The sequence below is a fragment of the Macaca thibetana genome, chromosome 4 (assembly GCF_024542745.1).
Source record: "Macaca thibetana thibetana isolate TM-01 chromosome 4, ASM2454274v1, whole genome shotgun sequence".
NCBI classification, from domain to species: Eukaryota; Metazoa; Chordata; class Mammalia; order Primates; family Cercopithecidae; genus Macaca; species Macaca thibetana.
In genome coordinates this window covers 58,256,809-58,273,549 of record NC_065581.1, presented here as the reverse complement: position 1 = coordinate 58,273,549, position 16,741 = coordinate 58,256,809, and the positions used below count along the sequence as shown (strand labels likewise).

Here is a 16,741-nt window from a genome sequence, read left to right as displayed (position 1 = left end):
CTTTTGACTCCCTACCTCTTCTCTCTCCCAGCAAACTCATGATAATAAGCTCTAAAGTAGAGTGGAGTTCAGGAAAAAAAAAAAAAAAAAAAAATTAAGAGTCAGAAACTCTGGCTTCAATTTTTGGTTCTACCACTGACTTAGGACTCCATAAAAGAGAATGGCCTTCTCCCTATGCTACAATTCTAACTGAAAAGACCGTCAGATTTCTAGTTCTAAATTTCCTCATGCCCCAAACCCACATTAATGCCATTTAAATGCAGACATAATATGCTAACATAGATATGTTAAGAACTTGTATTGTTTTCAAAAAGGTGATTATTTACAATTGCTAAAAAAAAAAAAAGGTCAATAATTCTTTATTTCCAGATTCCCTATCAAATTTGTTAGCAGCAGTTTTTAACCACTAAAATTAAGTCACTCAAACCAAAACCAACTATACTTCCTTTAAGTTACCTATTAGTATTTATGTATTGGTGCCACCATTATCCTAAGCTTGAAATCCTAATACGCCTCCAGTCTTTCATTTGTGCATTCTCTCTCCCTAATTCCCAACCTTAGTGCAAGGCCTAATTCAAAGGGCATCTCTTCCATAAAGGGTTCCTTGACCTCTTCAGCTGGTTATAATCTTTCCCTCATCAGAAGACCAAAGACAGTCTATGTGTACCTCTCATGACACTTGGTTTATGTTTTTTCTTTGTTTTCAGACACTGGTTTTGTGAGAGCAGGATTTACATCTGATTCTTCCTTGCATACCCCATGGCACCTTGAACACTGCTTTGCTCGAAGTACTAAAAAACTGTGCAAGGTTTGTTATCTCTTATCTGAACTTTGGACACAGAAGAAGCAGTAAAGTTGTCTAGAGTAATGATTTTCTTTAAATAAAAATAACAATTTAAACATGTATGATGATTTAGATGTTCTAACTCTAAAATATATAATGTTCTTCTTAAGCTAAGGAAGCAGAAGCTCTTCCCCAGTTCCTTCAAAATTCCAGTAAACTTGAAAGCACACTATAGAAAATAGTCTTTGCTATGTCACAATATTAATTTTTTTAAGGTAGACTGACTAAAAAATGTAGTCTTTGACATTTGGTTTCACAATTTGAGCATTTCCATTGTTCAAAAGACAAAGTATTTTGACAAACGATTAGGTCCACCATTAGAAGTGTAGATGAAACACAGCAGTAACTGATGCCTATCAGAAATTTCAGCCAGTACGTACTACATTATCGTCTGCTCAGAAAGCAATTTCCCAAAATGAAATATAATGTCATTAATTTTCAGCTTCATTAATAAGCTTCCATGCATTGCTCAAAAATTTTATTTTTAAAGATGTAGTCCTCAGTTGAGACAGTAAAACAAATTGAGGTGGGGGGGAAGATTTCCAGCTTCCTTTACGATTAGGAAAAATAAAAATGCAGCTTAGCAGACAGAAGAACTAGAATTTCCAAAGAGTCTAAACCGGGTAAGTCAAGGTTTTAACTTAATTCGTCTTGAAGATAAGATGTCTGGTGTGAGGCCTGACAAGTAGTACACAGCATCACTGCAAGAACATTAAATAAAACCAAGAGATCTGTCTGAGGCCTCGTTACTGCAGATACAGGGAGAAGAATATGACCTACCTGGCTTATCCCTCCAGGAGAGATCTTGTATGACTGCAACTTTTGCTTCAGCAGCTCTGGATCACTGTGACGGAATGGGCACCCTGACAACAGAAAATAAGCCAGCACACAAACAAGGTTATTTACCCACAACTTAGTACAATACCACACTCAAGAGACCATCTAAGCTCCCCTTAATTGTCTAACAGTTTATTAATAAAAAAGGTAATTGCCCATGGGTACAACTGCTTTCCTCTTTTTATCTAAATGATTACTTAGCTATATGGTTATCAGGGCACTCCAGGCTCAAGAGTTACATAAAACATTGCAGCATTCTCAGGCTAAGATGTCCATTCAACAGGAAGAGGGAAAACAACTTTAATTACACTCCTTGCTAACAAGCACAAATAATCACAATTTAGCTGCATAATAGTTTATTTTAAAACTTTATACAATCTTCTTATATTCTAGTCTAAAAATTATGTAAAAGGCATATGAGAGAAGGTAGATAATGTAAATAAAATGAAAAACATGCAAACTCTGAGAAAGAAAAAAATTCAACATCATTTTCAAATGTAAATTACATGCCTATTTCCTAAAGCGTAGAATCTATAAAAATGTAAAAGAATCATGGATGGCAATCAGATGAAAAAATAAACTATTTCATAGAAAAACAACTTATAGTGGATACATGTCATCTCTATATTATTTCATGAAAAATAAAGATAGACCACTAGAAATATTCACATAAACAAGAATACAGAAGAATTTGAAATATAAAAGTTGTTTTAGGACAAAATCTAGAAAATTTTAGATATTTTAATAAGAAACTGCAATGGTAAGTCAAAATACTTATTAAAAATTTAATACAGAAAAGTCTTTTTTTTTCAGTCATACAGATGATAGATCTGTAAGTTAATTAGAAATAATTGTGCATTTTTCATGAATTAGAAAATCTAGAGGAAATGACTAAGTTCCAGGAAACACACAACCTTCCGAGACTGAAGTAGGAAGAAAGTGAAAATCTGAACAGACCAATAATGAGGTCTGAAACTGAATCAGGAATAAAAAAACCTATAAACCAGAAAAAGCCCTGGACCAGGTAGATTCACGGCCAAATTCTACTAGATGTACAAAGAAGAATTGGTACCAATCCTACTAAAACTATTCCAAAAAACTGAGGAGGGGGGACTCCCCACATTAACTCAATTTATGAAGCCAGCATCACCCTGACACCAAAATCTGAGACACAATGAAAAAAAGAAAACTTCTGGCCAATATCTCTGATGACCATAGAATCAAAAATCCTCAACAAAATACTAGCAAACTGAATCCAGCAGCACATCAAAAAGCTAATTCACCATGATCAAATAGGCTTTATTTCTGGGATGCGAGTCTGACTCAACATATGCAAATCAATAAAAGTGATTTACCACATAAACAGAATTAAAAACAAAAACTGTATTTTCTCAATAGAATGAACTGTATTTTCTCAATAGAATGAAAAAGCTTTCAACAAAATCCAATATCCCGGCCAGGTGAGGTGGCTCACGCCTGTAATCCCAGCACTTTGGAAGGCCGAGGTGGGCGGAACACAAGGTCAGGAGATCGAGACCATCCTGGCTAACACGGTGAAACCCTGTCTCTACTAAAAATATAAAAAATTAGCTAGGCATGGCAGCAGACCCCTGTAGTCCCAGCTACTTGGGAGGCTGAGGCAGGAGAATGGCATGAACCTGGGAGGCAGAGCTTGCAGTGAGCCAAGAGCGTGCCACTGCATTCCAGCCTGGGCGACAGAGCGAGACTCCGTCTCAAAAAATAAATAAATAAATAAAAATAAAACATCCAATATCCCTTCATGATAAAAACCCTCAAAAAAGTAGACACCAAAGGAATATACCTCAAAATAATAAGAACTATCTAAGAGAAACCCACAGCCAACATCATACTGAATGGGCCAAAGCTCAAACCATTCCCCTTGAGAATGGGAACAAGACAAGGATGCCCACTCTCACCACTCTTACTCAAAATACTACTGGGAGTCCTACCCAGAGCAATTAGGCAAAAGAAAGAAAGAAAAGACATCCAAATAGGAAAAGAAGTCAAACTATCTTTGTTTACTGATGATATGATTCTATACCTAGAAAACCCTAAAGAATGCACCAAAAGGCTCCTAGAATTAATAAATGACTTCAGCAAAGTTTCAGGATATAAAATTAATATACAAAAATCAGTAGTATTTCTTTTTTTTGAGACAGAGACTCTGTCACCCGGTACAGTGGTGCCATCTCAGCTAACTGCAACCTCTGTTTCCTGAGTAGCTGGAATTACAGGCGCACGCCACCATGCCTGACTAATTTTTGTTCTACTTTTTAATTTTAGTAGAAATGAGGTTTCACCATGTTGGCCAGGCTGGTCTTGAACTCCTGACCTCAAGTGATCTACCCGTGTTGGCCTCCCAAAGTGCTGGGATTACAGGCATGATCCACCACACCCGGCCTTAAAAATCAGTAGCATTTCTATATACCAACAATGTTCAAGCTGAGAGCCAAATCGAAAACACAACTCCGTTTACAGTAGCCACCAAAAAATAAATAAATAAAATATTTAGGAATACATCTAAGCAAGGAAGTGAAAGATCTCTACAAGGAGAATTACAAAACGCTGCTGAATGAAATTAGAGACAACACAAACAGAAAAACATTCCATGCTCATGGACTGGAAGAATCAGTATCATTAAAATGGCCATACCACCCTAAGTAATGCACAGATTCAATGCTATTCCTATCAAACCACCAATGTCATTTTTCACAGAATAAGAAAACAACTATTCTGAAATTCATATGGAACTAAAAAAGAGCCTAAATGACCAAAGCAATCCTAAGCAAAAGGAACAAAGCCAGAGGCATCTGGCCGGGCGCGGTGGCTCACGCCTGTAATCCCAGCACTTTGGGAGGCTGAGGCGGGCAGATCATGAGGTCAGGAGATCGAGACCATGGTGAAACCTCGTCTCTACTGAAAATACAAAAAATTAGCCAGGCATGGTGGCAGGTGCCTGTAGTCTTAGCTATGCGGGAGGCTGAGGCAGGAGAGTGGCGTGAACCCGGGAGGCAGAGCTTGCAGTGAGCCGAGATGGTGCCACTGCACTCCAGCCTGGGCCACAGAATGAGACTCCGTCTCAAAAAAAAAAAAAAAAAGCCAGAGGTATCACTTTACCTAACTCCAAACTATACTATAAGTCTATTGTAACTCTACCTAACTCCAAACTATACTATAAGGCTATTGTAACCAAAACAGCATGGTACTAGTACAAAAACAGACACATAGACTAATGAACCAGAATAGAGAATCAGAAGTAAGACAGCATACCTACAACTATCTGACCTTCAACAAAGTCAATAAAAATAGGCAATGGAGAAAGGACTCCCTATTCAATAAATGAGTTAGAATAACCAGCTAGCAGAGAGATGAAAATTCTAAGAATAAAAAAGAAATGCTAGTGATCAAAAACACTGTAACAGAAATGAAGAATGTCTTCAATGGGTTCATCAGTAGACTGGACATGGCTGGGGAAAATCCTTGGATCTTGTGGATATGACAAATAGAAACTTCTGAAACTAAAAAACAGAGAAAAAAGACAAAAAAAAAACACACAAAAAAAACCACACACACGCAATACCCAAGAACTGTGGGACAACTATAAAAGGTAGAATGCGTGTGTAACTGAAATCCCAAAAGGTGAAAAAAGAGAGAAAAGAACAGAAGCATAGATGGGGAGAAAACATTTGCAAAAGACAAATCTGATAAAGTACTGTTCTGCAAAATATACAATGAACTCTCGAAATTCAGCAATAAGAAAATGGCCTGATTTTAAAACAGGCAGAAGACTTGAATAGACATTTCACCGAAGAAGATATGCAGAAGCCAAGTAAGCTTATGAAAAGACTTCAACATAATGCCAGTAGGGTACTGTAAATGGAAACAACAAAGAAATACCACTACACATCTATTAGAATGGCCAAAATCCAAAACATGACACCACCAAAAGCTGGTAAGAATTTGCAGTGACAAGAACTGTCATTCATTGCTGGTGGGAATGAAAAATGGTACAGCCACTGTGCCACTTTATGATCCAGTAATCATGTGACTTGGTATTAACCCAAATGAAATGATAACTTCTATCTACATAAAAACCTGCACACAGATATTTACAGCAGGTTATTCATAATTGCCAAAACTTGGAAGCAACCAAGATGTCCTTCACAAGGTCAATGAATAAATAATCTGTGTACATATAGACAATGGGATATCATTCCGTGCAAAAAATAAATCCATTAACAAGCCATGAAAAGACATAAAGGAAACTTAAATGCATGTTACCAAGTTCAGAAGTCAATTTGAAAAGGCTATATGCCGTATGATGACATTCTGTAAAAAGGTGCAACTATGGAGACAGTTAAAAGATCAGTGGTTGCCAGAGACCAAGGAAGAAAAGGATGAATAGGTAAAACACAGGATTTTTATGGCAGTGCAACTATTCTGTAGAATACTACAATGGTAGATACATGCCCAAACCCATGTGATATACAGCACCAAGAATTCACCCTAATGTAAACTATGGACTTTGGATGATGATGATGTGTCAATGTAGGTTCATCGATTGTAATACATACATGCACCAGTGTGGTGTGGGATACCGACAACAAAGGAGGTTGTGCATGTGTTGGGGTGTGGAAGTACATGGGAACTCTGAACTTCCCACATGATTTTGCTGTGAACCTAAAACAGCTCTAAAAAATTAAGTTTATTACTTTTTTAAAAAGGGATAAGTAAATGTTTCCAACAAATAATGAGTTCATTGAGTGTTGAGTATAATATTTCTTGACTGACAGAGTTGAACTTAGAAACAAAATAATAACAGAATGCACTGGGATAACAAGATACAACTTAACAGAAATAAAGTTTTGCATTTAAGCTAATGAAAACCAACTAATTAAGAGACAAATGCTAGAACCTGGAAATTTGCAGACAAATCCCTGGGAGTTTTACTTGGCCACAAGCTTAATCATAAGTTGACTGCCTGATATGGCTGCTAGGCTAAAAAAAAGCTTCAGGCTTCCTCAACAGAAGTATCTGGATCCATGGCTTTCAAACTTTAGAAAACATAAAACTCACCCAGTGTACTTGCAAATAAAGTTTGATTTTATATGACTGAGGGTGAGCCCTGAGAATCTGCATTTCTAAAAAAGCACCTCAAGGGACTCTGACATAAGTGATAAAAACCACTCAATATATATTACCAGGCCGGGTGCGATGGCTCACGCCCATAGTCCCAGCACTTTGGGAGGCCAAGGCAGGCAGATCACCTGAGGCCCGCCAGCCTGGCCAACATGGTGAAACCCCATCTCTACTAAAAATACAAAAAATTAGCTGGGCATGGTGGCGGGTGCCTGTAATCCCAGCTACTCAGAAGGCTGAGGCAGGAGAATTGCTTGAACCCGGGAGGCAGAGACTGCAGTGAGCTGAGATCGCGCCATTGCCTCCAGCCTGGGCAACAAGAGCGAAACTCCGTCTCAAAAAAAAAAAAAAATCATCTGTATCTACATCTATCTATCTATCTATCTATCTATCTATCTATCTATCTATCTATCTAATCTATCTATCTATCTAACTAGTGCTGGCCACTTCTTCAGCTATTAAACTAATGAATGTATAGGTATTTTTTAATGACTTGGACACATGGAATATCTTTCTAAAAATACTGCTTATGATTATTTGATCTTTAACAGCCCGAAAGTATGCAGTCTTTTAAAAAGTGTTTAAGACTCTAAAACAAAAGGAAGTTTTGATACATATTGTAGTAAGCTTTGATAATCCAGAAAATTTACTGATATGAACCGTTAAATCATTCTTGGACATACCAGACAAACGAGATGTTCTGTTTTTCTTTTTAAATAACTCGCAAATTGATAGTTATGGCTGATACCACTTAATCTTTATTGGTTAATCAGCTGATGGTGATAAGAAAAAAACCTCACACTTTTCCTTAGTAGTTAGCCTTTGGAAAATTAATGAATCTACCATTCCAAAATTAGAATATTCTAATTTCAAAAACCTTTGTAAAACTTATATCAGCCCTCTAAGGCACTTGCAGAACACTGCAGAAGATGAAGGAGACAGAGAACAGCAGGAAGGAGGAAAGAGAGAACTGAAAAGCCTAATCCAGCACAAACTGAAGTGCAGCTGAATGAATTTCTCTTGCCTGACCTAGTTCAGCAATAAGACAAATTGCTCTAAGAGTGATGGAGCTCTAGCTTGACAGTGATGACTGACATAAGCTACAAACTAGCTCCTGACAGTAATGCAAAAAGCCACTACATTATTTCAGGGTTTCTAACAGAGCTCTTGGATTTCTGTACTTGGACAACATATCCAGTGGAGGCACTTACCATGATAATCCCCTTGGCTTGGTGGATTGGATAGAATAATCTTCAAACAACTGAAAGGTGTATAGTCTGTCCTCTTGCCTTCCTTTCCAAAGCTATGACGGATGTTGTAAGAGTAACCTTTATCAAACTGATTGGGAGAAAATAGAAAAAGAGACAAAGTCAGCCAATGATTATACTAGTGAGGTCAGCAAAGCAAGCTAAAATCAAAGAATGCAAAGTGATATTTTCTAGAATAAATTCAGCATTCATGGGCAGATGTACATTCATACCATATATATTATTTAAGTCCTTTATGATACAAATAATTTCTTTTTTAAAAAAAGGTAAAAAACTTATAGAAAACAAATTTCTCAGGTAGAAGACAGCTAATGTTATCTATATGTTTAAAGATAAAGAAAATATTTTCCTGAGAAGAATAATCGATTTGCCCTTCTTAGCTTGATTCCAAAGATTATACTAGAAGAAAACCAGTTTAGCCTCTTTTCTATCCACCTTCTCCTAATTCTCCCTGAATTCCCATATCTATCCATTCTACTTCCTAAATGCCTATTAAAATAGTTAATCCTAGGCCAGGTGCAGTGGCTCATGCCTGTAATCCCAGCACTTTAGGAGGCTAAGACAAGAGGATCGCTTGAGCCCAGGAGTTCAAGACCAGCCTGGGCAACACAGTGAGACCCCATTGCTACAAAAAAAATTTTAAATTAGCTGGGTGTGGTGGCATGCACCTGTGGTCTCAGCTACTCAGGAGCCTGAAGGAGAATTATCGATTGGGCTGTAGGGTTGAGGCTGCAGTGAGCCACGATTGTGCCACTGTACTTCAGCCTGGGCAACACAGTGAGATCCTGTCTCAAAATTATAATAATAATAATAATAATCATCATCATCATCATCCCTTCCTCTGGATTTCCACTATACAAAGTAGTCAAGAAATGCTTAATGAATGAAGTACTACAACTGCCTCCTACCCAGAATCCTTGCCTCCATGTTCATAAAACAAGCTAATGGGACAGAACGGACGTTGAATTGGGTCAGACAGGAGAACAAAAGGAACCAGCATATAATGAAAAGTGAACAGGTGCCAGGCATTTTGCTAGGAGCTTTTAAAAGTGTAATCCCATTTAATCATTTAGATCATCACAACTCCTCTATGATGCTATACTTGAGAAAACCGAAGTTCAAAGAATGAAGCAATGTGATGTACAACAGTTATTAAATGGTAGACATGTACAGACAAGTCTGATTCCAAAGCCCATGTTCTTTCCATAATACCACACTTTCTTAGTAATAAGAAATAAGACATTTAAAAATAGTAGCTTCCAGTTAAATCTTTTTAGGACATAACTTCTCTCAGACTCCATTTTAAATGACACTTCGTTTTGAGGTCTAAAATCAGAAGTAATCTCTTCTTCCCACATATTTCAATAGCATTTTACCTATACTTATACCTATACTTTTCTAGAAGATTTATCTTCATATTTGATTTTTATGGCACTTTACTTCTTTTATGACACATTATCATGCTACTTTCTATTAATCACATATTCACATAGGTGATTAGTTCTTCCAGGACCATAAACTCTTTGAGGTAAGATCTGTCTATTGGATCTTTGCACCCACCTCAGTACCAGCATGCATGGAGGAAAAAATGTGAAGTACTCCTTTGTCTACTACAGCATTAGGAAGGCTATCATCCCATTATTCTGCTTCCATTAAATGTTTTCCAATGCCTGATGGTTGGTGACTTCTTAAATTTAATTTTTAATTTTTTTTTAGAGATAGAATATTGCTCTGTTGCCCTGACTGGAGTGCAATGCCATGATCATAGCTCACTGTAGCCTCAAACTCCTGGGCTCAAGTGATCTTCCCAACTCAGCCTCCTGGGTGACTGGGACTACAGGTGTGTGTCACCAGACAGGGTCCTGCTATGTTGCCCAGGCTGGTCTCAAACTCCTGGCCTCAAGCAATCCTCCCACCTTGGCCTCCTAAAGCCCTGGGATTGCAGATGTGAGTCACTATGCCAGGCCCTTGGTTGATGATTTTCTAATTCCACTACTACGTGACACTCATCTGGCATAACAACCCATACCCCATTGGTCAACCAAAAACAGACAATGTACCTTTGACAAGATATCTGGCAAGAGGTAATATTCAATACGGGTAGAATCTTGGACAAAAATCTAACGTTCCTGGGAAAGAGGTAGGGGTTAGGGTAGGTGTCCCATGTTAAGTGGTCATTTGGGCAAAAACTACAAATCTAAAACCAAGTATCTAAAATGTATGGCAAATGACTGATGTAGCAAAAAATTTATCTTCTACTCTGAAAAAAATACATGTTTGTTTAAAAGACAAACCTTGCCACTTTTATACTGGAGCACAATCTTAAACTACCACTCAGTGATCTCTCAAGGCTGTCACAAACAGAATGATCAGAAGCTGTGAGTGGCTGTGGAGCACGTCAAATGTTCCTACATGATGCTTTAAGCAACACTTGTTAAATAGTGAGAAGCCAGATTGCTCAAATAACAAGTCATTTTCAAAGGGCAAAATCTTCAAGGCTCTCAGCCTAATAATTAGAGTGAAAGAGCTTACAGTTTTTACTGCCATGATTCTTTAACTTATAAAATGGATACTCTAGAAAGCTTACAGAATGATTACTTGGCAATTTTTCATACATGAAATTACTAAGCATAACACCAAAAAGTGTCATGTAGATAGGAATAAAACTAAAACAGATTATTTTGAGTTTATAAATAATTATACATATTGGCAATGAACTAAAACTTAAATACAAAAGGTGGGCAGGCCGTATTTTGGAAAGCAGGTAAATCCCCCCTCTTTTAAGTGATCGCAAGACACTTCAGAGTTGCCCTTTGCTTGCTTTCTCTGGGCTCATACTAAGAGCAACACACATAGAGTAGGCTTTTTAAAGATCCCAGGCTTTGGGGGCAGAGAAACCTGGGAAAGAATCCCTGGCCTGTCCACTTATAAAGGGTGTTACTTCAATCCTCAATTTTCCTAATCTATAGGGACAGTAATATTAATGCATTAAATTGCTATGAAGATTAAATTAAATTAAAACATTAAGCAGAGTACCTGTCACATCCTTTGTTCTCAATAAATATTAGCTGCTATTGGTGAGGGAGAAAAAGGAAAACATTTTGGTGTCCTAATTTAAACACTGACTATGCAACTGCAAAAGACTTCTATTTCCTAGTTGAAACACTGACTGTGCTACTGCAAAAGACTTCTACTTCAGTAGATATTAACTGAACCTTTACCTAAAGGTTTAGGGAGGATAAAAGACTCACTGAACTATTCAATTACATTTCTAATCATCTTAAAATGTCCCCCTTCTTCCAACTCCTATCCACAACTCTAAGTATTCATACAAACTGGCTCAAATGTCACTTCCTCTGTGGAATCTTCCCAAGCACCCAAGGCAGAAGACGTTGCCTCCTCAAAAGAATGCACAGCAGCAGTTTGTACAGTGCTGTACTTTTCTTGTTGCAATGGAATTTATTTTTGTATTTATCACTTCTACACTAGGAATGCTGTTAAGGGCAGGGACTTGGTTGTGTACTCATCATAGCATGCCCACTCGGTATCTGATAAAACCTCTACTCATAGGAGGTGCTCAATAACCTTCACTTGAATGAAAGAGCAAATAAGCGGTAGCTGGCTGGAAAGATGAATGTATAAATATGCTTCAAGGGATTTTAACTTATCAGGATTAAATAACTTCAAAAACTTGCCAAATCATTGCAAGTTTACACTGTTGTGCTATTTTGTTCTTCTGGATAGCTTTTCTTCTTCACTGTAACAACAACAACAAAGGCTGAAAAAGTTTAAACGATGCCCTTTATATAGAGTATAGTGGATACATTAAAAGATAGTAAAATAATACATTTTATTTTCTTCCAAAAACTGGCTCAGTATAGTGGGACTGGGCCATCCAATACTTCAAGAGAATCAGAAAGAGAGTCAGAATAAGAGATAGGAAAATATCTTGCTATTTTTTGTGTGAGATCTTTAAATTTGACATTATAACTGAAATATAGTGAAATGCACACATCTTAAGTCTATAGGATGATCAGTTTGGGCAAGTGACTATATGTATACAACCCACACCCCTACCAGAAGATAGAACATTTCCATCAACCTGTAGAATTCCCTCTTGCTTCTTCTCAGTCAACATTCCCCTCCCTCCACAACCAGAAGCGACTACTGATCTGATTTTTGTCACCACAGATTAGTTTTAGCTATTCTATAACTTTGTATCAATGGAATCACACAGTATAAAGTATTTGTGTCTGGCTTCTTTCATGTCCTTTAATGCTTCTGAGATTTATCCTTGCCATTACATGTATCAGCAGTTTGTTCTTGTTTATTGCCGAGTAGTGTTCTACTGTATTGATATACCAGATCACTTGTCTGGGCTCTTGCTGATGGACACCTGGAGATGTGATATTGTGATACAATAAGAAATGTGTATTTGATCCCTGCTCCTGGTTCCTCGAAGAGAGTTCCCAAAACTCTTGTAATTTCCTGAGCAAGAGGGATGCTAGGTGCATCTTCTGTTCTAATATTTGGTCCGTGGCCCAAGTTTCTGACACAGTTGCTAATCCCTTGGAACTTCCTGGGTATTGATAAGAGTATCTTTTGTTCTAATGAGGTGACTCTTGGTGGGCTTCCGGATGGGGGCTGGTCACCAGAAAGACCAAGCCATAATTAGAAGCCTGGAACTTTCAACAGCACTATCCCATCCTCCAGGAAAAGGAGGGGGCGGGAAAACGAGTTAATACGTGCTCAACCTATGTGATGAAACCTCCATAAAAATCCCTAAACTGACTGTAAACTAGTTCAACTGTTGTGGAAGACAGTGTGGCGATTCCTCAAGGATCTAGAACTAGAAATACCATCTGACCCAGCAATCCCATTACTGAGTATATACCCAAAGGATTATAAATCATGCTGCTATAAAGACACATGCACACATATGTTTACTGCGTCACTATTCACAATAGCAAAGACTTGGAACCAACCCAAATGTCCATCAGTGATAGACTGGATTAAGAAAATGTGGCACATATACACCATGGAATACTATGCAGCCATAAAGAAGGGTGAGTTCATGTCCTTTGTAGGGACACGGATGAAGTTGAAAACCATCATTCTCAGCAAACTATCGCAAGGACAGAAAACCAACACCACATGTTCTCACTCATAGGTAGGAATTGAACAATGAGAACAGTTGGACACAGGGTGGGGAACATCACACACTGGGGCCTGTCATGGGTTGGGGGGAGGGATAGCATTAGGAGATACATCTAATGTAAATGACGCATTAATGGGTGCAGCACACCAACATGGCACATGTATACATATGTAACAAACCTGCACATTGTGCACATGTACCCTAGAACTTAAATTAAAAAAAAAAAAAATCCCTAAACTACAGGGTTTGGAAAGCATCTGGGATGCTGAAGACATGGAGGTGATGGGAGGGTGGAACACCCAGAGAGGGCATGGAAGGTCCATGCCACTTCCCACATATCTTACCCAGAGTACTTCTTTGGCTGTTCACCTGTATCCCTTAAAACATTCTTTATAATAAACTGATAAATGTAAGCATTTCCCTGAGTTCTGTGAGCTGCTCTAGCACATTACTGAACCTGAGAAGGGGCTGTGGTAACCTCCCACTTGTGGCCAAACTGGTCAGAAGTTGTGGTAACCTGGGAACGAACCTATTGCTTGCAATTGGTATATGAAGCAGGGCACAGTCTTGTGGGACTGAGCTCTTAATCCATGAGAGATCTGCACGAGTTCTAGTTAGTGTCAGAAGTGAACTGAATATAGGTTATCCGGCTAGTGTCAGAGAATTGGTCAGTGTGGGAAAAATCCACACATCTGGTCAGTATAGTCTCTGTGTTGAGAGTATAGTAGGAGAAAACTGGTTTTTCCCTACCATACACACTCGGCTTCTACAGTTTTTGGCTATTCTCAATCAAGTGGCCATGAACATTCTTACATACAGCTTTTGTAGGTATACATTTTCATTTCTCTGGGATAAATACATAGCAGTGGAATTGCTGCCCAAAATTTTTGAGAGTAGTTGTACTATTTTATACCTCCACCAGCAATCACTGAGAGTTCCGCATTCTCCCCAACATTTTATAAATCTTGTTAATTTTAGCCATCCTAGTGGGTAAGCAGTGGTATCTCACTTTGCATTTCCTTGATGACTAATGATGATGAGCACTTTTTCATGTGCTTTTTGACTAGTGATATTCCTTATTTTATGAAATGTCTGTTCAAATCTTAAAATTTTGATTGCCTTCTTTTAATTATTTAAATATTGATTTAAAATTTTTAAATGTTGATTGCCTTCTTTTAATTATTCCCTTATTTATATATTCTGGACACAAGCCCTTTGTCAAATATAACTGTAACAAAGGCTTATCTACTTGATGTTATCGTCTGATGAGCAGGTGTTATTTTTGATGAAGTCCAATTTATCAACTTTTTAATGGTAGTACTGTGTCCTAAGATAAATTGGAAAGATATTTTTATGTTGTCCTTTAGAAACTGTAATGCTTTCGCTTTTAAGTCTAGGTCCTGATTCATCTCAAGTTAATTTTTGTCTATGGTGTAAGGTAGGACTCAAAGTTCTTTTATTCTGCATGTGGAAAAGCACCTTTCCAACACCATATGTTGAAGACACTTTCTTTTTCCCATTAAATCACTTTGACATCCTCATCAAATTTGACCACATATGTGTAGTTCTATTTTTGGACTCTGACTAGATCAGATCCAATTGGATCCCATTGATCTACATGTCTGTCCTTTTGCCAATAACACACCGTCTTGATTACAATAGCTTTAGAGTAACTTTCAAAGATAAGTAAGTCCTACTGTGTTCATTTTCAAGATTATTTTGGCTATTCTACATCCTTGATTTCCATATAAATTTTAGAATCAGTTTGCCAATTTCTTTTGAAAAGAGAATGCTGAAATTTTTAACAATCAGTAGTTTATGTCTTCACAACTGCTATCTGTCCACAAGTAATCAATAACCAGGAAAACAAATAGCATTTCAACGAAAACTTTCAAGAAAGAAGAAAAACTTTCAAGTCATCATTAATTTCACTGATGAAAACAAGGACATTAAAATTTCCAGCAAACTTTTATAAACAACTTCTGTTTGTGTCTTTAGTCACAAACATGAACTATAGTCAATCTTTTTTGTGAAAACTTTTAGGTAGGAATTGAATTTAATTAGATACAAGATTTCAGTATGTTCATCACAAAATAGGGAAAGAACATTTTGGTAAGCTATTCTGTTAAAATAATGGAAAGCTAATCTCTCTAAAAGAGAAAAGCTAAAAGCATTAACATCCCTCTTCTTTCCAATTTATTTACTGCCTTTGTATACATATGTCTAAAATTTGGACCCTTCCAACTCTACTGGAAACAAGAAAAAATAAAAATAAATGAAACTTAGATCTTACAAAGCTTTCAAACTATCCATGTATTTATCAAACAAATTGTCCTCTCTGGTTTTCAAATTTACAAATTCAAGAAATGCTGTACAGAGACGGTATTTACTTGGAGATACTTTTTAGCAAATACTTTTTAGGTCTTCGTATCCATGGCTTAAAGGAAAACCTCTAAGCATTCGATACGAAAAGAGGTAGGAAGGCCGGGCGCAGTGGTTCACTCCTGTAATCCCGATACTTTGTGAGGCCGATGCAGGTGGATCACCTGAGGTCGGGAGTTCAAGACCAGCCTGGCCAACATGGTGAAACCCTATCTCTACTAATAATACAAAAATTAGCTGGGTGTGGTGGCGCATGCCTGTAATCCCAGCTACTCAGGAGGCTGAAGCAGGAGAATCTCTTGAATCTGGGAGGCAGAAGTTGCAGTGAGCCAAGACTGTGCCACTGCACTCCAGCCTAGGCAACAGAGTGAGACTCCATCTCAAAAAAAAAAAAAAAAAAAAGGAGGTAGGAAGAAGTAAATAGAAAACATACGTTTCTGTTTAGGCTCTTCCCTCCTACTCCATTCGTTCAGTGTGGGGAAAGGCCAGAAAGTCAAAACAGGTCTGAAGGTGGGTAAGTGGCAGTTTGCAACCTTCCAAATTAGTACAGACATCCCATCTGTGGCACTGGCAATATACCAATATGCATTTCTACCAAAGACAGCAGTAAGTTACTTTCAGAGGCATTATGTTAAATGATTGAACTCAAGAAAAAAATGTAAAGCAGGCACACCTTTATCCAGTTCCAGCCCTGTTCTCAGAGCTTCTTTCATAACTTTGTCTTCTATCCCAGGCCCGCCCAGGGTCTAGTGACTTTATTATATTTTTTAAAGTACTTATGCCCAAATCTATTCAGACACTACGGTGTAAACATCTGTTTGCTGAGATGGACAGTGCATAGTCTTCCTTAGAATAAAGTCTTTCCTACAATGAAAAAAACACACGACTAAATATTACTCCTATTTTCTTTTCTTTTTTTTTTTTTTTTTTTCTTTTTTTTTCAGATGGAGTCTCACTCTGTCTCAAGTGGAGAGCAGTGGTGTGATCTTGGTTCACTACAACCTCTGCCTCCCAGGTTCAAGCCATTCTCCTGCTTCAGCCTCCTGAGTAGCTGGGTTACAAGTGCCCTCCACCATGCCCAGCTAATTTTTG

General features: G+C 37.7%; 3 protein-coding genes across 4 annotated transcripts in view; 2 read left to right on the top strand and 1 right to left on the bottom strand.

The window, feature by feature from the left end:
- DST (dystonin) overlaps window positions 1-16,741 on the top strand; it is a 1,587,602-nt gene that overhangs the window by 473,977 nt on the left and 1,096,884 nt on the right. The gene's annotated exons all lie outside the window — the stretch shown is intronic.
- Window positions 1-16,741, bottom strand: part of PRIM2 (DNA primase subunit 2) — a 311,497-nt gene that overhangs the window by 35,963 nt on the left and 258,793 nt on the right. The window contains exons 11-12 of the mRNA XM_050788782.1: window positions 8,053-8,179; window positions 1,625-1,707 (exon numbers count right to left, since the gene is read on the bottom strand). Of these exons, the coding sequence (XP_050644739.1) occupies window positions 1,625-1,707; window positions 8,053-8,179 (210 nt within the window). The remainder of the gene's footprint in view (window positions 1-1,624; window positions 1,708-8,052; window positions 8,180-16,741) is intronic.
- LOC126953305 (60S ribosomal protein L21-like) overlaps window positions 1-16,741 on the top strand; it is a 710,657-nt gene that overhangs the window by 523,521 nt on the left and 170,395 nt on the right. The window lies entirely within an intron of this gene.